This window comes from Temnothorax longispinosus, chromosome 5 (genome assembly GCF_030848805.1).
Source record: "Temnothorax longispinosus isolate EJ_2023e chromosome 5, Tlon_JGU_v1, whole genome shotgun sequence".
In the NCBI taxonomy this organism is placed as follows: Eukaryota; Metazoa; Arthropoda; class Insecta; order Hymenoptera; family Formicidae; genus Temnothorax; species Temnothorax longispinosus.
Window position 1 is genome coordinate 7,657,245 of NC_092362.1, and position 25,398 is coordinate 7,682,642.

General features: G+C 33.4%; 1 protein-coding gene across 3 annotated transcripts; it reads right to left on the minus strand.

Annotated features, from left to right (window-relative positions):
• Positions 1 to 124: 124 nt before the first annotated feature.
• Cep164 (centrosomal protein 164) lies at positions 125 to 20,537 on the minus strand. 3 transcript variants are annotated; one of them, XM_071779738.1, is made up of 11 exons: positions 20,249 to 20,536; positions 17,240 to 17,488; positions 14,730 to 15,506; positions 13,604 to 14,451; positions 13,090 to 13,509; positions 12,247 to 12,572; positions 9,824 to 9,870; positions 9,476 to 9,648; positions 8,833 to 9,049; positions 8,187 to 8,381; positions 125 to 2,988 (listed from the first exon to the last, which is right to left on the minus strand). In XM_071779738.1, exons 1-11 carry the CDS (start codon positions 20,325 to 20,327, stop codon positions 2,741 to 2,743), a joined length of 3,579 nt encoding a protein of 1,192 aa, XP_071635839.1. In that variant the 5' UTR covers positions 20,328 to 20,536; the 3' UTR covers positions 125 to 2,740. The 3 variants fall into 3 exon arrangements, with proteins under 3 accessions (XP_071635839.1, XP_071635838.1, XP_071635840.1); XM_071779737.1 differs by lacking the exon at positions 9,824 to 9,870 and adding an exon at positions 10,762 to 11,180 and having other exon boundaries at positions 20,249 to 20,535; XM_071779739.1 differs by lacking the exons at positions 125 to 2,988; positions 9,824 to 9,870 and adding an exon at positions 10,762 to 11,180 and having other exon boundaries at positions 8,239 to 8,400; positions 20,249 to 20,537.
• Between the last annotated feature and the right edge of the window lie 4,861 nt (positions 20,538 to 25,398).

Genomic DNA, 25,398 nt, shown 5'->3' on the forward strand with positions numbered 1-25,398 from the left:
ATTTACACTGTTATATTGGTACATCGTATATAAGCACAAAATACGCGACAATGATTGCACAATAGAAAGTAGAAATAACGTTACTTGTAAAGATAAATCACATAATTATCACAATTTGCACTAATTCGCTAATTAATAATAATACTTTATTTAAATACATAAAAACGTATTTGCGATATAATAAGGATGGTACTAATACAAACAGTCTCTACACTTTGGAATCTAGAATTTTATTATATCCGTACTTAAAATTATAATTAATCTTTTAACTTATATGAACAATAAAATATATAATCTGTTTTTTTCCTTCCTCTCTTTCATTAATATAGATTAATTTTTTGATCTGTCTACGGTCGTTATAGTTACATATATAAATTATTCTGTATTAGTAGATTACTGACACACACATAATGTCGATTACATAATATCAATTTCAATAATCTTAAGTTTATATAACAATAATAACAGAAATATGAAAATTGAACAAAATATTATATACATATAAATATAATTGTATATTTTATATAGATTGTCTATTCATATTGCTCATTTTTCGTATATTAATGTTAAAAATTCACATCAAGTTATTATTGATGACTGTCTTCATTAATGAGTGGCACAAAAGTAAATTATCAAAATTTGTTATATTATTTTATATGATATCTTACATCTGAAATACGCATATCTTTTACATATATTCATCATAATTTATTTCAATTAAAAAAAAATGTTTTTTATGACTTAAAATACTATACTATTTGTATAAGAGCTGTGTGTATATATACTTACAAGTAATTATATAATTTAAATAAAATAATATTTTGCCTACATATAGATTCATAGTTTTCAAGTTTTAATACATTATAAGAATTATGTAAAGTATAATTATTTAATCAACTAGACATTATATATCTATATTTCAAAGTGCGCAAACGTCAACTAATTTATATCATATATTTAATGAGATCACGATATTGTGACACAATTTATAAATATTATATGTTTATATGTTATCGCCTTTCTCTAAAAGTTGATTATAGTCAATTATGATCGTCATTGGAAATTCGATCGATCAACAAACATTTGGCATATATTCAACTTATTTAGTAAGTAATTTACGCGACCTATACACGACGTTTATCGTTATCCAATTTTGGCATTTGAAAAATGACTGATTAAGTATATAGAGATATTTTGCTAAGATTATGCGCGATCTTGCTAAAATTGTTCTGAAAATAATAGTAATGTCTTTTGTAAGTATTTCTTTTTTGCAAAGTATACGACATAAATATTAAAAATTTGATTTAGGTAGAATTAAGATACAAATTATAGAAATTTGCAAAGTATTCTACTAAGTATTACGATTGAGTATTTACATTTTTGATTTAAGTTCCATAAAATCACAATTAGTAGTTGGAATATCGCGCGTCACTACGATATACCACAAATTTTCTTTAAACGCAGTTAAGAGTTTTACACTAATATATGTATAATATACTATTTATTATATATAAGAGTTATATTCGTTATATATTACAACATGTTACATGTTACATACTAATTAAGAAATCGATCCCGAAAATATAGAGAGAATCAACAGAAAAAAAACCACGGGTCGTTTATTATAATATGCGTCGTATCGCACCAATATATAACGTCAAAACCTGGAAATATTTATTTACAAAAGAGACTATCCATCAAAAACCTCATTCATATAAATATGCATATGTGCACCAACCCTATATCATTAATTTATAAATCTTTTACTTACAATGTAATATAAAATTTAATAATCAAAAGTGTCAAAGTACGTGTTTATTATTATCCATGGATACACTAATAGGTGATTAAGTGTATATAAAACAATTGAAAAAACTGGAAGACAAAAGTGAAAACTAAGTTTCTTTAATAGTTTTTAATTTTACTATATAGTAATATACGTTTTGCAATATTTGGCTTTCGAAAGAATTTGTCAAGAAAACAAAAGTCTTGCTAGGCGTAGCATTTTATTGAAATTGCGGTGTACTTGGATATTTCTATATATTTTTTTACTTGTACTAGATATGGTCTCTCGATCTCTGTAGGTATCTGACAAAATATAATTACATAAAACAATTATGCTAAAACTGCTATACTGTCAATTAAAGTTTGGAAAATTCTTAATCAAAGTTATTAATAAAAGTGTTTCAATTTTATCAAAGCGCGATCAATTAAATCTCCATGATTTAAACTTAAATTATTATAATTGCTACTGTAAATGGCTATTGTGAGTGTTACATGTTAATTATCACGTCCAATTTCCTTCTCGTCTATATATATGTGAATTATCAATTGCAATAGTATACATATATTCTTATATTCTTGAGTTCAGTTTTGATAATTTAGCAAAGAGAGAGAAACAAGATTCGGAGCAATAGGCGAGCGCAGATTTGAGTTTTATATAAATTCGATGCATTTATGTTTCAAATAGAATTATTTTCAATTATTAAGAGAGAGAGCGTATATAAAATCATTTTCAACGAATTCTTAATCGTAATTCATGTAAAATAAATTAACTAAATAAATAAATTGCACAATTAATAAATATATTATTCTATAAAGATATTAAAATACGTAAATATCGCTTAATTAAGTAATGACAATGCTATACCCTTAATTAATCATCAATTCAAAATTATTTGAGAATACGGATTAACTTGGAAAAAAAAATTGGGATAAGAGATTTTTTAGACGTAGACCTTTAAAGAGTCGCCTGACCAGGACTAATCAAATCAGTATTTTCAACGCGAGCTTGGCGTAGCCAATCCCTGAGATTTCTGGTCCTTTCCATCAAATTCGAGGGGTTCCTCTCGACTGTACCAACGCTGGTGCTGAAGCCGCTATTAGGGCCATACTGAGCGATAATGTTTTGAGTTGTGGTAATAGGAGGTTGTGCAGCGGTTAATTGAGATAGGATGTTAGATTGTATATTGGGCGTACCAAAGGCACCTAAAGAAAATAGAGAAGTTGCTTATATTCGCAGTTTCTTATAGATAGAAAAAATTCTTATACTAAAAAAATATTTTGCACTTTATAAAAAATTATTTAAATTCAATCACGTTAAAAAAATAGAACACATTATTATTTTATGGTACTAATTTAAAATATATGTATATTAATACACAATATGATATAAATTAATTTTGAAAATATTTCATATTGGTTTATAACACAGGCTTGCAAATTTTGACGTTTTTTCTGCGGTCTGAAAAAGAATAGTGATTTCTTACATAGGTTTTTACGTGCTGAATCCGAATCCGCAAGCAAAAGTGTCCAAAACGCGTTTTGACCATTTTTGAAGATTCATAGCTGATGAACCTGATGTGCGAAAGATTTTTAAAATGTCTTAAATTAAAACTTGAACATTATACTTTAATATGAGAATGTCAAATCTTTTACTGCAGGTACCATTAAACCTCAGACGCGCTTTGTAGGGATACGTTCCAAGCGCACGCGTACATATACGTAGACGTGCCTTCTTTTGGTGTGCGTATTCCCATCACCCGACTTTCGGGTGAGCCGTGTTTTCATTTTGGAATTTATGACGAGAATTCTCCTGAGGTTTATTGATTTTTTGCGTATACAACTGCGCAAATGGATTTATAAGCGAATAACATTTTTTAAATATTTTCCAATAGAAACAATTATTGTTTATGCGGCCCGCATTCGATATCCTGCCTCAACAGGTTATGGGCCCAGACCGTAAAGCCATTTAGATATTCGGTTATAAGTGAGTCCTGTGAGCGGCTGACGCGAAAACCACGCGGAAGTGCAACGCGGAATTGAGCGACGCCATGGACGGACAAGCCGTTAATATAACGCGCATACCCCTGCTATCCAGGGAAAATTACGATACCTGGAGATTGAGAATGCAGGCTCTAATGACAAAAAACAGAACGTGGCCGTACGCCAGCGGAAATAAACCAGCACCACAGGCAGCTGAAGAATTGCGAGCTTGGAAGGAAGAAGACGAAAAGGCGAAAGCTGACCTATATTTGGCGGTAGGTGATTCCGAACTCAAGCAGATTAGAAACTGCCAAACAGCCCGGGAAATCTGGCTTAAGCTGGAAGCGATTTTCGAGTCGAAGGGACCTGCGAAGAAGGTATCGTTGTGGAAACGATTGATGAGTCATCGGCTCGCTGAAGGCGGCGATGTGCAACGACACGTCGATGAATTCTTTGATATAGTCGACAAATTATCGGAATTAACTATACAGGTCAGTACTGAGTTACAATCAATTATGCTTCTACATAGTCTACCAGATAGCTACGAGAATTTCAGATGCGCCATCGAATCGAGAGATACGTTACCTATGCCGGAACTGTTGAAAGTCAAGATTCTCGATGAAAATACGGTTAGAAATCAACGCAGTCAGATCGATGAGCAAGCCATGTTAGCTCGGAAAGGAAAGCTGAATAGAAAAAAGGGCACTTACAAACCGGTTACTAAGTCAGGTGATAAAGAAGACGATTCCCAAAAGCCTTTCAAATTCAGATGTCATCGATGTCGTCGAGTGCGTCATAAGGCTAATGAGTGCACCGAAAAGGCTGAAAGAAACGGAAAAGGCTCTGACAACAAGGAGAAAGCCGCCATAGGTGAGGACGTTTCATTTCTAACCTCTACTAGAGATGCTTCATATTCCGTAGGAAATGCTCGGAGGAATGATGCATGGTGCCTCGACAGTGGATGCACATCCCATTTATGCCACGACAAGGAAAGGTTTGATGACATTACGGACTCCGAAAGCACAAAACTCAACCTAGCCAATCACGTATCCACCGAAGTAAAGGCGAAGGATACTGTTAAAATCGCATCCACAAATGGAAGTGTGAACAGAGTTGTCCATCTGGAAAATACATTACACGTACCCGATCTACGAAGTAATCTGATTTCAGTCTCGAAAATCACGGATGCCGGAAATCAAGTCACTTTCACCAAAGAAAAGGCCACTATTAAAAATGCTAACGGGACCACAGTTCTAATTGCAGATCGGAAGGGAGACTTATACTTTTTACGTGAGGCCGACGTGGAGTCAGCTCACATAGCCTCAGTTGCTACACGCAAATCTTCATTGGCTCTCTGGCACGAGAGATTCGGCCATTTAAACTATAACGATTTGCTGGAAATGAACAGGAAAGAAGCAGTCTCTGGAATTCGCATTGAGAACGACAAAACAGCAATCGCATGCGAAATTTGTTCGGAAGCTAAGCTCACGGCATTACCATTCGGTAAGAAATCTGAGAGAAGCAGCGAATTACTGGAGATCATCCACGCGGATTTATGCGGACCCATGCGGAGTGAATCTAGAGGAAAGGCCAAATACTTTCTCACATTGACAGATGACTACTCACGATGGACAGAAGTGCGATTTTTGCACGGTAAGAACCAAGTCTTGCAGGCATTTAAGGACTTTAAGATCCTTGTCGAGAAGCAGACCGGAAAGAAAATCAAGAGCCTCCAATCGGACAATGGACGAGAATTTTGTAACGAGGAATTCGACCAATTTCTGAAGAAGGAAGGAATCACACGGAAACTTACGACTCCGTACACGCCGCAATTAAACGGCGTAGCGGAAAGAAAGAACCGCACCCTGATGGAGATGGCACGCTGCATGATGACACGATCAAAGCTCCCTGTTTCGTTCTGGGCTGAAGCGGTGGCTACATCGAATTACGTGAGAAATCGTTGCATCACGAGAACATTGAAGGATAAAACGCCTTTTGAACTATGGCATGGAAAAAGGCCAAACGTAGGACACATGCGAATCTTTGGAGAGACGGTCTACGCATTGGACAAAACTCCTAATAAGAGGAATGGGAGAGTGCGATCATCGACGAGATTGAAAGCTTGGTAAAAAATGCTACGTGGGAAATCGTCGATCGGCCCGAGAGCAATCATGTCATTGGATGTCGGATGGTCTTAAGAAATAAATACGATAAAAACGGACAGGTCGAAAGGAGGAAAGCTCGCCTCGTTGCCAGAGGCTTCACTCAAAGACCCGGAATAGACTACCACGAGACGTATGCCCCTGTTGCTCGATTGGGCTCGATGCGGCTGTTACTCGCTATCGCAGCTAAACATAATCTCAAGGTTGACCAGATGGACATCACAACAGCCTACTTGCATGGCAATGTCGAAGAGGAAATCTACATGGAGTTGCCTGAGCTACTCGAGAAAAGTCTAGAAAAAATTATTTCTAGGAGAGGTACCAAGGACGTTGTAGGAAGCCGGGCAAAGAAGATGTTAGAGGAACTTCGAGGCGGTGGAAAGGTCTGTCGTCTGTTGAAGGCTCTTTATGGCCTGAAGCAATCTGGTCGTCAATGGCATGATAAACTGGAAGAGAAGCTACTCGAGATGGGTCTAACTCCAACTAATACTGATCCATGCGTTTATTGTCTAGAAGGAGGGGAGGATCCCCTATTCGTCTTAGTTTACGTAGACGATTTATTGATATTTTATCGTAACAAACGGGATATTAATATGATACGTAAAGCTCTGTTGCAGGAATTTGACTTGAAGGATTTGGGTACTGCACACTATTGTCTGGAAATTGAAATCACCAGGAAGAAAGATTCCATCACCGTATCCCAATCTGGCTACATTCGAGAGCTCCTTTCACGCTTTGAAATGAAGGACTGCAACCCCGTGGCCACTCCTATTGAGACGGGTGTAAGGCTGGACAAGGGCGTACCTAACGAAGATGAACTCCAGAAGAAACGGCCGTACCAGGAACTCATTGGAGCACTGAACTACTTAAGTATTGCTACGAGGCCCGACATATCGCACGCAGTCAGTTACCTTAGCCAATTTAATACTTGTCATGGCGAGCAACATTGGAAGGCGGCAAAACGAGTTCTGCGATACCTGAAGGGAACTATGGATCTCGGGATCGTCTACACTAGAGAATCTGGAGCTATAGAGGGATTCGTCGACGCTGATTGGGCCGGATGTCCAGTAGATCGAAGGTCCTATACCGGATTCGTATTCACATTGAATGGTGCCGCAATAAGCTGGGAGTCCAGAAAACAGCGCACCGTTGCCCTATCCTCCACCGAAGCGGAGTACATGGCCCTAACCGAGGCCACGAAAGAAGCCCTGTATCTCCAAGGGTTTATGTCGGAACTTGGAGTGTCTAATCCTGGAAGGATTCGAGTAATGAGCGACAATCAAGGAGCCCGATTGCTGGCGCATAATCATACCTTTCACGCCAGATCCAAACATATTGATATAAGACATCACTTTGTGAGAGAAGCTCTACATGAAGGCCATCTGGAAGTAAAGCATATATCTACGGAGAGGATGCCAGCGGACTTTCTCACCAAAGGTCTACCCAAGGACAAGCACCGTTTCTGTATGAAATCGATCGGGATTCGAAAGACGACAGAGATTGAAACCGGCGCTGCTCTCGAGGGAGGGTGTTAGAGAAGCCCTCATTTTGATACTCGCGCTCTATGCGATCGCGGCGCCTGTTCGCGCATGTCCCTATACGGGAGCGTCGCTGCGGTTCTTACTACTGGCGCTCCCGCCTTCTTATTCATTCGCCATCTTCTTGTCTCCGCGTACACATCACGCTGTGCTGTATAATTTATACGAATAAATATCTGTACTGTAATCGGCCCGCATTCGATATCCTGCCTCAACAGTTTACACAAATAAAATGAATAATTTTTTACAAGGGTATAATCTCTTATTCCCATGTATTAAATTCTATTGAAAATTTATATTATTTGTAATGGTTTTTTAGAGGACATCAGAATAGCAGAGCATACACCAACCTTTAAAAACAAAGCGCGCCTAAGATGCGTCTTGGTGGTGCCTATGGGGTAAAAAACTTGACATTCTTATATTAAAGTACAATGTTTCAAGCTTTAACTTAAGACATTTTAAAAGGCTTTTGCACATCGGGTTCGTCAGCTACAAATCTTCAAAAATGATTTAAATTTAAAAAGAACGTGTGTTTGGGGGAGCTTTAACTCCATTTTTCTAAAAAAACTAACGTGAGAGGACACTGTTTCGGATTCGGATTCAGCGCACAAAAAACTATAAGAAACTATACGGTTCTTTTCCAGACTGCAAAAATTACGCAGACTTGTATAAGTATCATATAACCTTAAACTTTTGTATAAATTATATTCTGTTTCTTTACCTTGCATGCTATTAGGCTGCGTGGTGAGATGATGAAACCGTAACCAACGCAAATAAGAGTACATAAGAGTCGGTGTTGGAGATATGTTACTGTCTTGACGTTTGTTCAAGACATCCCAAATCTCTCGTATTTCTGAGTTCAAGTTTTCTAAACTCGCAATAATTTCAGTAGATTCTTGATAATGGTCTGGCTTATCTAGATTTCCAACAACAAACTATACAATGTAATGCAAATTTACGTTGTTCATTATATAACAGTTATGCATTGCATTTCATATAATTGTATATTTTATCTCTTCTCTATCTTATTGTTAGTAAAATATATGTGTGTAATTTTTTCATTGTTTCTCTCTATAAAATTGACAATGATAATTTATGAAATAAATTTATCAAATATAACTACACAAACAGCACATATTTGTCTTTTTTATTTTTAACAAATAATTGAACTAATAAAATTTAACAATACAGAAAAAATGATAAGCGTTTTATTTGAATATCAAATAATAGGAAGTATTACAAATTAAAGAGTAAAGTAATTTTTACTCATTATTGTTATTATTAATACAAAGGTTTTATCTGTTTTTTAAATTTATAATATATATGTAATAATAGTTTAATGATAATTAAAAATATTTGCAACTCACCTATAAAAGTATCAGTTCCTAAATCAGTTGAGCTGAAACCGCTGCTGGCACTCGACATGTCGCTTAGTTCGTCATTTTTAGCATCGTTTTCATTTCGCTTATCGTTTGCCACTCGCTCCAGAGATTGTTCCAAGTGTCTTAGATGAATGATTTTTTCACCTAAAAGACTTTTGGTGCGATGTAAACTCACCTCCATATCAGAGAGTTCGCGTTCCTCCTAAATAAAGACAAATATTCACACCCGTTTATTCCTAATAAAAATGATATTAAAAGTTTTCTATAAAAACTATATTGCTATATAGATAATCATTCATATATAATATATAAAATCATTCATACACACACACACACACACACACACACACACACACACACACACACACACACACAAACACAACAGTTATCTCTTGAGTTATATTTTCTTATATTAAAAACAATAGAGTTATTTAAAATAATCGTGTATATTATGAGTACATCTTGCATAGATATTATATATTTGAACAGCGCAACTTGTTAGTTAGAATCGCACATTAAGAGACTAAGGACTTGTTAAGATGTATACTTTGTGCTTTAAAGCTATATTTCTTTGTAACAAACTATCACTTTTGTCTTATAATCGACAATTATACGAATTATGCGATACCTGCACCAGTTGTTCCAGAGTGGCTCTCCCGCTCCGTTGTTTCCAAGCTCTTTGCCTACCCTGAAAGGCACTTTTTTGTTGTCTCAACGCCTCGCAAGCCCTTCTTACCGAATCCTTCTCCACATGCATCCGGTGTCGGAAGAATTCTAGCTCCGAAGAGGCATTCGCTGGCGCTGTGAAGGCAAGTACCGTGTGTTGCTTTCAATTTGAAGATCAAAGATCATAGCTAAGTTTAAGTTTTAAGCCCCAAATGTTTAAAGCTCGATATTAAGATGAAGAAGGTGATGAAGATGATGAATTTATGAAAACAACGTGCAAAAGCAAAAGAAAAACTGATGGTGCACTCACGGGTCAGAAGGATATAAGCCGTTAACCAAAGTAAAGTGTATATAATCCTACGAAAAAAGGAAATAATAAAACACAACTGTGATTACGCTGTATCGATAAAAATAATAGATACAAGTAATAGATACGGTATACAACAGTTTCGCTTAAGAAAGTAACTAATAATAACAATTTTATTATATATGTACTGTGCTAGAAAATAAAATATTTAATAGAAAAGAAAACATATGTCATTAATTGGAGATAATTGTAATATATATTATCTTGTGATTTGGTGATGTATCGTAATAGAGATAGAAATAGAAAGTATAATGTGATCAACAAGTGATATTATATATAATAAAATTAATCTCAAAAAGTATACATATGTATAATATGCACAAAAGTACGCTTATTTACAATTGTTCAAATACATATATAAATACATATAAAAAGGTATTAATTATATTTTCTGAAATTCAAGATATTGTTATTATTTATTACATACATATTTTAAAACATATAACGTTCAGATCACATAAAATCTACATTCTTTAAATAACTATCTACGAGATATTCTAAAATATTTAAAATATTTATTTTATATCTGAAATTAATCAATTCTTTTTATAATTGTGCATTAATATATTCTTATTGTTCAAGTTTTTATATTTATATAATAAATATATTAAAAAATATAGAGAAGAATTTGCACGCTTCGCCCATGAAAAACAGTGAATTTTTATTTCTGGAAGGAGTTGCATATCACAGTCATTAAAAATGCGTGATACAAATATATTGTTTTTTAAACTGACTTGATTTTTACCCGATTTGATTTAAATCTAAATGAGATGTTTAGGGATTTCACAAGAAAAGTTTATATTCGCTTGAAAAAGAAGTAAGGTATCCCTCGGACAATATGTACGGATATATAACGCGCGAGATAAGTTTAAAACAATCACCTTTATCTTGGAAAGGATATCGCACTGTATAGGCCGTTTCGTTGCTCGGTAGTTGGTCACCGAGATCTTCCAGCTTCTTCAGCTGTTTTCTAATGTTCTCCACCGGATTTTCCACATTGTTGTTATTACTACCGCTCGAGCGACCCGCGCTCGAAGTAGCTTTCTTACTGAAGCTCTTCTTTTTCTTCGTTATCATGTTAGTGTTCGTCTCGCTGGCGGTAGTAGTATCGTCGGATTCAAATTTTGCTGCACTTTTCAAGCCAGCAGCGGCGGATGCGTGTTTCTGAAACCTCGCGGCCGCTTTCTGACTCCTTGAATTTTCCGGATCGTTTTGCTCTTCGACTTGTTCACTCGCGCTTTGGCTGTCCTGCGATTTCGCGTTTGTTACTGGACTCGAGCGCGCGTTCTTCAGCGGAGTACTGCGAGCACGATTTAAGGCCTATAGCCAGACATTAGGGCGAATCGTATGAACATGACGGAGTACCTTCACAATCTGATCATGTTCTTAACAAGGACATATTATATATTGCGCGCCGCGCATTGCCTCGACGAATAAAGACTGACGATATAGACTGCGAAGGTACTAATGTGAAGGTACTAATGTGATATCGAAAATGAACGTGCAGCAACATTGGTGTTTTGACATAGAAACTAGCGAGAATATACGTATTTATTAATTATTACACAAGTCAATTATCTCCTCACCGAATTGATTTATAATACGTGTAAGAAAGAATATACGGTTCTATTTACAAAACGATAAAGATTGCATTATTTCTATATCTTTTTTGGATGATTCGCGGACGAGATTATTATTTCATAAAGTGTCTAAACGAAAATTATAAGAAAGAGTTTTGTTGCTATCGCTAATAGCTTTAGAGTTTAGAGAAAACGATGCAATTTAAATAAATGTAGCGTTAACATTTAAAACTCTCGCTAATTACTAAAAAAACATCAAGTAATTAAGTGATCAAGTATAATAATAAGGGCAGAAAATATTAATGAGATGTAACATGAAATGGCATGCTTGTGCTATACGCCGAGCGTGCTTATATTAAAAATTGCAGATTTTGATTATTGCACGCTGTTACTGTTAACAATAAATAATATTATACATTAAATGTATACTTGCTGAAATAAATCAGCAAACTGAAGTAAAAAAAAAGTAATTACTATTTGATTCCACCATCATCATTTAAAACGTGCAGTCACTATTTAATTTAATAGATTATAATTATAAGATAGATATTATTAATTTCAATTTCATCTCTTTATCTATCAAGTCGTTCAGTCATTATTATAAAAGAGAAAGAGACCGCTGAGACTGAAGAGTGAGAAGAAAGTCTCTAAACTCTTTAAACAATATTATTAGTGCTAAACTTCTTTTCCACATATACATATAATTAGCTTATTTCAACGTGTGAACGTTCAATATACTCAAGATCATGAGTCTCGATCGACTCCACTTGTATTGAGAAAACTCACTTTTGTTCCGACGAATCGGTCTTGTCTGTCCTCGTTCTAGTGGATGTCGATCTTTCTGTTTCCGAGGCCGTGGTATATCCCTCCTTTCTTCTGCTTCTTCTTTCGACTGCGAGGCGAACATCGTTCTTCAACTTCATATACTTCTCCTTGAGCGCCGTATACTTATCCTGCAGCAACCGTTTCTCGCAACGCATCTTTTCAAAGTCGATACTTTCTTGTTGAAGAGCCCGCTCGGTCTGTTTTCTTGCCTCCTTCTCGGCGTCCCGTGCAAAATCTGCGCGGATTTCCTCCAGCCGCTCTTTGTACATCTTACGAGCGAGAGCTTCCTAAAATTCAGCGAATAAATTATTTTTATGTATTTTCTCGATTACAAGTGATCCAAAATCTGTTAAAGAATGTATAAATGTACAAATTTTTGTATAATATATAAATATGTATATATTATATACGTATTATATATACACACACACACACACACACACACACACACACACACACACACACACACACACACACACACACACACACACACACACACACACACACACACACACACACACACACACACACACACACACACACACACACACACACACACACACACACACACACACACACACACACACACATATATATATATATATATATAAAATAAGAAAAAATAAAAAATAATTATACGTATACTAGTACGTATATAATTATTAGATTTAAAGGAAGATTATTTGTAGTATTAAAATCTTTTTGTTACAATAATAAATTTTTTATTTTTGAAAATTGACGTATTGACCATTAACAAATCATCTCTTACACATTTAATATATACAGTACATATTATATACTTACGTCCATTCTAAAATCGCGAAGAATTTCGGCCAAGCACTGCTCGTGATCCTCGGTAAATTTAGTGATTTTTTCTCGTTGTTGTATTCTCAATTCGTTTCTTAAATCTTCGAATTCCTTTTCTAGCTCTTTTTTTAAGGTTTCGATTCTTTCGGTATGTTGCTTTCTCAGCTCATATTCGTTCAGCTTTGCGAGCTTTTCTTCACCAAGGTCACGTTCGTGCTCATTCTCTAGCTTGCCCATCTCCTGACTCCTCAACTCCAAAAGTTCCCTCTTTCTCTCGTCGAGTTCCGTCTTTAGATTGGCCAATATTTCTTGTCTCTCTTTTTCATAACAGACTTCTAGTTCCGTTCGGACCTTGTTCAAATTTTCCATTCTAGCTTGATCCATTTCAGTGATTAATAATTGTATTTCCTGCTCTTCCTATGAAAAATTATAATAGATTCTTGATGAATAAAATTTTATCTTAAATTAACAAGATAAATATTTTTTTAATGTTACAATGAAAAAGAAATACCTTTTGTGCCATTCCCTGTTTAATTTCTTCTAATCTTTGATCCAAAAACTGCTCTATTAAAATCTTCTGTTGAGCAAAATTTTCCTCAAGTTCCTTTTTCTTTTCCTGTAACTTAATATCGAGTTCGATCCTGAAAGCTTCAATCTCTTCCTCGTGTTCTCGATTCATTTTCATCTTCATATCGTCAATACTTGAAGAGTATTCTAACTTTGGTCGAACAAATCGCTCCTTCTGCGCGTAATTCTGATTGAATCTCGACATATCAGGTGACTCATCATCTTCGAGTTGTCGATTTGACAAGCGATTTGTCGCGTGTCTTGCTCTTTCAATAATTAATTTTGTTTTGCGTATCTCATCGGAATCGCTGCTTTTTGCAGTGCTGCAATCTGTTTCGCTTTTTGACACTATATCAATGTTTTTCACTTTTTCACCTAATTTATTAGGTAGAAAATCAAAGCTGTTATCTCTTTCTAGAGTATTATTCGTCATTTGATTACGATGTTCGTTTTCCGAAACGTTCTGCACGAGAAATCTCTTGCCAACTATTTTTGCGTTTTTTAATAACGATTCAATTTTATCTACAGATAAATCCATTTTATCCTGCTCCTTCTCGTTAGAATAGCCGTCCTTGTCGTCATTGTTGTCCCCAAAATTTTGCGAAATTGATTTCCACGGAGATGGGATGGTACCAGTAATTTTATCGCTGATTACAGCCGATATCCGTAGATTCTTATCTTCAGATTCGGAGTCCCAATCGTCCTCAGATTCTGAATACGTGAAATTGATGTTGAACTCTTTTTCTAAGTCAAAGCGCACGCTTTTGCGTTCCTCATCCAATGGTCGATCGTCTATGAACAATGGAATAAAAGTCAGATTACAATAGCAAAATTATATTAATACTAATTCAAGGATTTAAACAACACTTGAGGTGTTTATTTTACACGCTTAAATTATTATCTTCTTGCTTTTACTTATGGTGATATATACAATACATATCTTTATTTTTAAACAGTATCAAGATGTTTCTACATTTGCAAATAAACAACGTAAGTATAATAGTATTTACCTTATAGAATAAATATAAAGACGAGAAAATATTCTAACAAATTATTTAGATATATATTACCATCTTCAAGTTGTTTCTCCCTCAGAATGGATTTGGGTCTGTCACCAATAGTGTTATTGGTTTCGTCAGAGATTGTCAATGCCCGGAAGTCCTCTAACTTGCCGCCATCTTGACTAGGTGTGGTATCTCTACTTCTGTTACTTTTTAGAAACATTGAACCACCACCACTAAGAGTTAACTCCTTTTGTTGACCCAACTGACTTGGATGTTTCTCTTTGTCGAATTTCTCAAGTTTCTCCGGTCTGGACAACGCACTGGCGCTGAGTTTGTCAATGTCGATTATGTTCTCTTCTGAACTGAACTTGCTGGAAAGTTGTTCCCAATCTTTCTCATGCCATGGACTCAGCGACTCAGATCTCTTTAGTACTTCTTTAAGATCAAGCTCTTTCTTCATCGGTGTTGTCGTGGTTATTGCAGTCGCATCCCTTGTTTCGAGCAATTTAGGGCACTCATAAAACTTTGGGTCTTGAAATTTCAAGTTTGTATAATCCCTCGCGGCCCGATCGCTTGACAAGGAGATTACGTTGTCAGATTTTGAATCACTTTCCCTTCTTGATTGAAGCCTATCAAATGAAGAGGGACGATCCTTTCTGCGTGAACTGTCGATTTTTTCGACTTTCCGTAAAGGTGCTAGTTTCATAGGAATTTTAGTGCCTGCCATGCCAGGTCTTGCATGGACAGTTTCTTTAACAGTTTCTTTTGGAATAATAGTTTCTTTTGGCAAAGTTGCGTCCTCATGAGACTCAAGATCTTTTGCTGTAGTCTTGGAATCTTCTTCTGCGACATTAAAAAATAATTTTGCCATTTCTGTTACATTATTATTACTTTTTGTAATATATTTAATAGGCTCTTTTATTACAAAATATACTACTAATATAATGCTAGTAAATATATTAAAGTAGATATTGATGTTTTGGCATAAACATAAATGTAAACAGAGATAAGTGAAAAGTGTATGCAAGATTTTATACATAAAAACATATTTCCGTTATTTATTAAAGAATAAAATTTTTGAAACGTACGAAATAATAAAATTGTCTACACCTACATATAAGGAATATTATAGAAAATTATTTGTTTTAGTTTCTGTTATAATTTATAATAGTATAATTATAGAGTAAATAAAGAAAGTCAAAGATTAAGATTACAAGTGTCGAGAAAATTGCCATCGTTTTCCGCTGTAAAATGTATTAATTTTCAATCAAAGTTTTGTAAGCAGGAATTGAAGAAAAATTGTATCTTGACGATCACGGCGTTTGATTACATAATAAACATGATTATTGCAACAGTGAGGAACGACCGTATACGAAGTCAGTAATATTCAAGGTCTTGTTAGAAGTTGTTGGTCATTTATGTAACACTTCTGAACTGCATAGTATCCGTTCATTGATTCGAGTAAGTTGATTCAATCTATCTGGGAAATAGATGTAGATACATAACTATTATAATCATTAAGAACAGAAGTATTAAATTTACCATGCAATTAGGTACTAAACGGCTATTATAAACATAATAAACATAAATAGCATTTTGAATTTTATTTTACTTTTTCACATGATATTTTAATCGTTAAAGTTTATTCCACATTTTTCTAATATCAATAAATATGTTGATTTTTATGTAATTACAGTTTATACGAAAACTATGTACCTAATAATCTTATCTATATTAATAAGCTGTATAATTTAAGTGCTTTTGAAAGAAAAAAGAAAAAAAAACCCATACGTATACTTTTTTATAAAAACACGAAATACTATATATATTTATTGAATCAGAAAGTTATTCCAGTAATATCACAAAATTTCATACATGTTGAGAAGCGGTACATTAAATTCTCGGTAACGGCTGCAGCGCGATATTCATAATTGATATGTAGAAGAATCTAAAAATATGGTTGTACTTGTCGTAATTTTGACGCAAAGCCAAAGCATTGCTCTGCCAAGTTGCACGATTTTACTGATTATTGTGAAGCATTCGGACGATGCGCGTCAACAGTGTTGGGTATTAAATGACGAGCGTATAGCACACGCATGATTATAACGTCAAATTGTAGATTTAATTACTTAATCTCTCGAGAATTGAAATAGTCATGACGAAAGCTTGTGGAAAACATCATTGCATTACGTTAATTGAAATGATATCAAGGCAGAGAAATGGTTTCTCTACGTAAAGCGTATATAAGATATAATTTTTACGAATAACAAGTTCAGTATTAAATTTAATATTTTTTTCTCTAAAATTTTTGATATAAGATTTAATACATTGTAATTTTATATAAAAATTGATCTTTAATTATTTTATAAGTAACTCAAGTTTTTCTTTATTTCCAACGTCATGTTTACTAATAACAGTTTATTAAGATATTACGAATTAAAAGACGAAGAACCGTAAGCCCAAAGCTGTGTGTAAGATAATGAAATAAAAATATAAAAAGATATGATTTATCATAATTCTGTTCAAATAAGAGATTTACAAAAAATATTATGAACATAAAATATTATGATGCATACCAAGGCTCATTTGCCTCTTATTGCCAGCTCTAGCTTGTTCCACGAGTTCTCTGTAAACTGCGTCCAGGGGATGTTCCCAAGTGGTGGTGCCGGTAGATGCCTGGTAATAATACCAGGCATCACTAGCTTCATGGAAGCACGGAGACCATCCCTTAGGCAGGGCTGCCATAAGACCTTCCCGGGCCAAGTCCAGAAGGTGTGGTTCCGCATCGGGATCAATTCCCAAACGTTTTGCATAATCCAGTAACTCTAGAATTATGTTGTTGTCTATTAAATTATTAGTACATCACTAAATATAATGTTGATCGTGTGTATTATTAATAATGAGTCGATATCTGTTGTCAATATTTTAATATTATTCGAGACAAAAGAGAAACGTGAAAAAGTTGAAATTAATTAACAATGTACAACAGTAAGGTGGTTTCAATGTGTATAATATAATCACAATCAGTTTATTGATCGATAAAAGGATAGAAAATCTTCGATAAATTCGAGGTAATGTTAATTTAATTATTTACGGCATATAGTATTTTTATCCAGTATAGCATGATTTATTAATAATGCCCTTGTAAACTTTAATCACTAGAAAGTGGATCCCTGTATCTTATTATATCGAGCTCAGGTAAATTGTACAATTCATTGATCACACAGTTAACCGGGTTAAAAGTATTAAAGCGCAAAGTTACCTCCTTCCATGGAAACTGTTGCAATAGCGTGATGAGCTTATGGCCATTTAACATTATTCATTATTAAAGCAGACATTTTTCAATATAATAGTGTATTATTGTTTTACATTTACAAAATAGGAAAAATATTGATAACTAAATTTAATGATCGATTAATCATATCATTTAATCCGTCAATTACCTATAATCCGCTAATTAAAAATAGGATATATTGTAGTTTCAAAAGTGATTTGAACCTTATATATTGTAAATCTTATAAAACAACATAAATTTTATTGATTTTTCGATTATTGTCTCTCTTAATTACCGAAATTCATAATGATTAAAAATAGTTGCGCGTATGCGCGTGATACATGTAAAAAGATATCATAAGTAAGATTATATTCTGCGACAGACGAATTCTTCAATGTCACAAGAAAAATACAGGAAATATTACTTTTTCAATCATATCAAATCTATTATATATATACTCTATGCTTTGTTTCTTAATTTTACTAAAATGTAAGTATAACAAATGTCCTTTCATATATATGTATGTCACAATATCAATATGTTCTAATATCCAGCAGAATAAAATATTTTGTAATATTTTAAAAAATATTTTAAAAGCAAAAAAAATCTGTTTAGGTAAATTTATATAAAACTTTTTACAAATTTCATTTGCGTGCAAATGACATATATATTCAACCCTTTTTACTATGCAGACCGGCACCCATCAGTCAACATAGCACCTGAAGCACTCTTCTACTCGAACTATCTTTTCAGAGGATTTAAAAGCGTTCAGAAATTCCGCCGGGGAACAAAAATGACCGCTGCCGCACCGGGAGCTTTAGGTCAAATGTTAAACGCCGTGAGGTTATCAATGTAAAATTTCCTTCTGCCGTAAGGAGTCACGAGGATAAGTACCACGAGCATAAAAGGCTTCAATAAAAAATTCCATCAGTCCCGATAACTGGACAGGTGGTGGTGGCTGCCGTATGGGGGCAAGTCGAGCTACCATCTGCCTTCGTACCGCTGGTCAAAGTGTTGGTCTTCATTTTGCCGGTTCGATCAACCACAATTCCAGCTACCGTAATAGGGTTGATCCTCACGAACGGAAGTTCTGGCTTGAAAAATCCTTGTTCCAAATTCTGCCAACGGTTTGAAAAATTTTGGCCGATAAATAAGACGGGCTTACTCGACTGAAATGGCACAAAGACGGTCGAATACTACGACAAAACTTTCGCCGCACTGCGAATTATTGATTTTCCGGAGCGCGCTGGGAAACGGGCTCAGTATTCCCGCCAGGCGTGATGTAAATAAACAAGGAAACTTGCTGCTAGCTACTAGGTCTCTTTTACACTTTTCTTTACTTTTAGACTGATTTTGAATCGTGCATTTCTTTAGGAACGTCGCTTGACGATCGTACGTTTTACACGGCTATGAGTTTTTTTGATTGCTTCTTATACTGTAAACCTAAAAAAGCGTTGATCGATAATTGTTACACGAATGTACAAATTATTTGGAAATAGAAGAAACACAATTTGGAATTTAAAATATTTCTAAAAACGAGAGGACTGAGAGGAGTTACAGTAAAGTGTCAACAAAATTAGGTACAATAATAAAGTAGTTTACAATTAGTAAGCAATTTTACATGGAAAGTTTGTCAGTTTTCATCATTTGTTTTTGTATATTTAGAAAGACAAAACATATCTAGCAATATAGTGAAATATAGTAATATTTTTACGCAAAAAAGTTAAGATGTCAAAATGTGATGAAACAGCTAGCTGCTAGACGATGAGACAAACGGAAAGAGATGAAGCGTATGTGTCTTGTAGGATATCAAAATGGAATCATCGTGGCCTAAATGTGATGATTCTATTGTAGTAGAGAGGATTATCCAGGCTTTATTGTCTAGTTTGAATCAAAGCGATAATTGACTTTCTCGTGCGCTTTGTACAATGGCCAAGTTTGTCGGTAATAATCTGCTACGTCTATCTGATTCGTTAGTCAAGTGTGCGCGATATACGACGAATCTTCCAATCGTCCGCGTTATAGATAACAGACAGATAATAGAGAGCTCTCACCCTTGACAAGAACCATGTTGACAAGAATTACTATATCACAACAAACACAGGGCGTTACTGGCGGGGAGGAAACGGTGGAATCATCACATCGATCAGTTTGGTACGTAACGAACGCCCTATTCCTAGATATGAGAGCGTGGCTCCAATAACCGACCATGGTGGATTCGATCAATTGAATCCACCGTGGTCAATGCGGCGATAAAAGAGGAGGAATGGGAGAAAATCTCTGAGGCTCTCTAGCTATTTCCTGCACGTACCTTCGTTCGTCGGATGAGACGTCTCGTCGAAAACCTCCCTGCACACGATCGTAGCAGCGCTGTCTTGAGAAATGCTCATGCTAACGCTGCACCCCAACACCCCGTAAACGTAATGTTCGCATTACGCGGCTACGTTTTCCATATCCGTGCGATGAGCGAGATAATTATGGTACATAGGGCCTGACTCATTTTTCCATATTAGTGCGCGATACGTACGCGCGCCTTTTGCACTGCGCGAAGAAGCTCGTTCGTCGACGGTCAATGTTGAATTCAGCTATTCTGCTTGAACGTAGGCGGTGGGCGGTGGTAGCAAAGTAAGAGAAGGGAGGATCCGGAGGATAGTGTGTGTGTGTGTGTGTGTGAGCCGCTGGTTGCGCCCCCCCGTTTGCCAGCTGCGGAATCAGCTGTCTGGTAAGAAGTACTGTCAATGATAGTAACTTTTTTCTTATCATCGAGAAGCTCGTCAATAAAAGGCATCGTATGATAAAACGCACGAAAACACCTTTTATGGAACTCTCGACTGTTCAAGATCGATTAGAGTATAGAATGGCTTTGAAACGTATCCTTACAAAGATAACCAATCATTAAACTGATAAGAAAATATTTATCAGGTCTTTTAATCATTGGTCATTTTTATTAATAAGTTAATAATACAGTTTATACAATAGATTAAAAATAAGTATAAATTAATGCAAGTAAATATAAAAATAAAACCGAATAGTTTAAATTGTTAAGTTTATTATGTAAGTACAATTTATGGTATCATTTAATATTATATAACAGCAATACTTATAAGAAGAGAATAACTTAATTGAATTGTGCACGTGATTAAACTTTTGGCAAATAAAAAATCATATTTTAATAGAATATATTTTTGCCATGATAGTATTATAATTAATATTAAATATAATATTTAGCTTGTAATATTTCAAATAATAATTCTCTTTACTGTAATATTAATAAAGAGAAATATTTTCGTGTTATATTTTTATTTAAAACTTTTGAAACATCTACATCTTTATCGACTATAGATAATAAAGTTATACATATAGATATATAATTTGCAGATTTTTATTTATAATTTTTTAAAAATTAATTTAGATTTAAAATACTGACAAAATATTAAAAGCGCAATAAATGGAAAAGGACTTTACTGCCCTGTGTTTGGAGGGTTGCATTAATTTTTTTTAAAATGTAAGATATTTTAGGATTCTTATTGCTCTAAAGGTATATTCAAATAGATACAAACGAACAAATATATATTTAATAAAATGTATAATAAAATGTGTATCATCATATTAGTAATATTAGTATAATAATGTAATAACTTTACTGTATAATATTTCTAATGTAATATTTTTCTAATGTATATTTAATGCGATATGCGCAATTTTATTCTTTAAATCTTTATTATACTTTATAGCATAGATTACATTAAAAATAGTATCTTTTATCTTTTTATCATAAGTTTCGTTGTAGTGTAAATACTGTTTAAATTAATAAAATTATAAAATTTACAATTATCTTTTGCAAGAACAAAGTTTGTTATAATTTAAAAGTAATTTTAAAAGTAATTAAACATGCAAAAAAACTCTAGTTAGTTAATATTATATTTATATCTACTTTACTCTCAGCTGGTTAAAATAAAATGGATCACGGTTCTTAGTCCTAACGCATAGAGGAAGCAACTATACGGTTTTTTAACACTCGATAAAATATCTTACTTTTATAATTTTAATGCGATGATGTTAATCTTGTAAATTTCTGTAAATATTGTACGAAAAAGAAGAAATAAGATTAAATCTGATATTATGTTCTTAATAGGACAAAGATCTATATTCTTACAAAAGAAAAAGGAGAAATATTATCATATTAAATTGTTATTAATCTTTATAAATAACAATTCAATTTTGCAAATTATTAATATTAATTTATTCCATTAATTTGAAAACATGAATTATATTTAATTAAGATGTTAAAATTATAATTATAATTGTACTGATATTTTATATATATATATATATATATATATATATATATATATATATATATATATATAATATAATTTATATATTAATATCTCACTATTTTTTATTCCAATTATTATCTTTGCAGTATTATGCACAATATTATTTTCTTATTTTACTTAAATAAATTGTATTTCAAGAAAAATTTATCTCCTTATTGCATCAAAATATCACGTATTCTCTACAACTAACTTCATGATATCCGACTATTTTAAGATCAAACTTTTCTTAATGAAGAACGGCCTTTTTACGGTTCTCAAACGATTGCAATAAGAATAATCAGGTAAAGATCATTCTTGGGGAACCCACGCGCCTCTGTAGCGTAACCGACACGCACTCATAGAAATGTTCATTAAAATAATAAAAACCTGACTTCTTTCCAGAGCAAACGTGGTACCAATCTCGCAACGCCCGCATCTCGGTAAAAATAATGATCAGATATCGGGCGACTATTGATCAGAGGGACATTTAAATTTCACGCCACAGCAAACAATGAGAAGCCACCGATCTGCGATGTTAACGACTACGACAAATGTTTTGTCGAAAGCAAAAATTAAATGATAATGATATCTTGTGCCGACGCGACGTGTATTACTTGCGGCCTATAGATACAAGATATTTCTTGTCTCGGTTTGCTCTCTATCTTCAATTCATGTTATTAAACTCATCAGTCTTAGATATGTGCACGATGTCAAACTTTTTTTTATTTATATATTTTAGCCCTTTCCGATAAATGGATGTAAATTGAATAAATTTTAAGCAATCTCCTACAAGAGCTGTAATATCTTGATTAATTAATTAGAAAATTGTTAGGAAATGATCTTACAAACTTGTGAATGTGTGTATGTGTGCACGTGTGTGTACGTGTGGATTAATGTGATATTTTATTTGTTGATTTCTGTGGAAGATATACGGACGTTACAATTGTCAAATTCTGTGATGATGTAATAAAATCCGTTAGTAGCCATCATGAGAAATCGTTGCAGCTGAGAATCAGGCACATTACCGTAGTAATAATAAATCCTATTGATTGTTAAGTCCTTGAATTCACATCGAGGGGGATCCCTAATTCGACCTAACAATCTAACACCGTTACCTAGTTAAATAAATGTCACACTGCGAAGGGTGCCAAGGGTTGGATACCGGACTTAGTAGACCAACCCCTCGAAAATGGAACAACGCCCGCATTGTTCAAAATGGTGGACGTTGAAAATACAAATTACATATGAGAGAAAAACTACAATAAAGAGAGAGTATTAAAAAAAAGTAATATGTATTTAAAAGCATGAAGATAAAAAGAAAAACGAGAAAAATACAACATTTTAAATATGCCGATCTAAAGCTTCAATTGTGTTGATTATAACTACTTTTTTTAAGTCTATTATATTGGACGATTTAAGTTGAAGATAATAAAATTTAAAAAATGTGCATATCTATAATCGTATACCAATATAGACAACTAATTTGAAAAAAATTATTTTTAATATTTTTAATTTTATACGACTTGCTTTTTAAATAAAAATATATTTTTTTCAAGTTTTCAATTATTATAATTGTCTTTATTGAAAATATCTCTTTAATATTAGCTCTTTTATCGATTATTTAAATTAATATACTCATAAACAAATCTTTCTACAAATTATTTATTAGCTTAGCAGAATAGTGCGTTATTCCCAAAGTACATTTCTTTTATTTATTTTTTATCGTATACCCAACGTTTCTTTAGGATCTAGAAAAAATTCAAACTTTTGCATGAGATTTTCGACCGGAAGAGGCATAGAAATAATTGTAGTTTTATCGTTGCATCGCTTCACACCTTTAATATCTATCGAGTATAATCTAAAAGCCGCTGACAGCATTCTTCGTGGCTCGAAATAATGATGCAATGTTTTGTTAGTCACTGAAGATGTTTATCTGAAAAGATCACGCATGGCAGCCGCTGTCAGCAGATGTTCGTTTCTCACGCAACAGCAATCAAAACTCGAACTCGCAGCGCGCTTTTTGAGGATTTGTTAGCAGAATATATGTGTATATAATAAACGTGAATATAATAATATAGTAAACGTGCTTTACATATTTAACTAATTATTATGTCGTATAGTTCTGTCTACTCAAAACTTTAAAAGATCAAATTAGTCATTACACATAATTGCAATAAATTCTTGATGTAAACAAGATACAGTAAAACTGATTTTTATTTTCTTGACTTTCGAAATTTTGTTTTAATGTTATCTAATAAATATTCCAATAGATTTAAGTCCAGACACAATAATTTCCTGTGCAGACTGAAAACTACTGAAATATTACAATAAATGTAAATAAAAGATGTACAATCTGACATATGAGGACAAATGTTAGGAATTCATATTGAACAATAAAATTAGTAATATTATTAGTCTTTTTCTTTTTATTCTATATTTTCTCTCTCTCTCTCTCTCTCTCTCTCTCTATTATTATTATATTAAAAAGCCTTTGTAGGAACTAGGACACAACTATTTTTAAAAAATATAATAATAATTATACACTTAAAATTAGCTGTCGTGCAAATGTCAGTATCAAAAACACATTATATTTCTTCAAGTTTCAAAAAGTAACTTAATAGTTAATCATAGTATTCTGCCGTTATAACAATCAGAAATTAAAAAATTGAAAGACAGTTAAAAATATCGAGCGTAACGTTGAACGTCAATCGAAGTTAATGTGCAGGTGTGATGCAATTATCTTTATCCTTAAGAAGATTATTTTAAAGAATGCAGAGTCATGATCTTCTTTGCCCAGTCATTAGAAAGTATTATATTATTACAGGGACATAAATTATCCAGACTAGTAGTATATATACAATTATTAGAGTAATAACTCGCACATATTAGTATTTTTAATGTATATTGTTTTATTTTTTAATAATAATAGCATTTAATAATTATATGTAGCAAAACGTTGCTTTATTAGCAGTTTTATAATTTTACGAATTGCATTTAAAATGTTTTAATTTTTTATGGTTAATATTAACGTTATCACATACATTTTTATACATTTTTATACATTACAAAGTATTAAAAAATATACAGATATACAGATATTATGGCAGATAGAGAATCTGATATATTTTTAAGTCATTCATAT

What these genes read in the sequence shown, in the direction of transcription:
- Cep164 (XM_071779737.1), bottom strand. Translation starts at nt 20,327, where the DNA reads ATGAGCATTTCTCAAGACAGCGCTGCTACGATCGTGTGCAGGGAGGTT. An exon ending in GGAGAAACAACTTGAAGATG is followed by an intron (nt 14,452 to 14,729) that starts GTAATATATATC and finishes CATTGTTCATAG; the next exon opens with ACGATCGACCATTGGATGAG. An exon ending in CTCTGGAACAACTGGTGCAG is followed by an intron (nt 9,050 to 9,475) that starts GTATCGCATAAT and finishes GTCTTTATTTAG; the next exon opens with GAGGAACGCGAACTCTCTGA.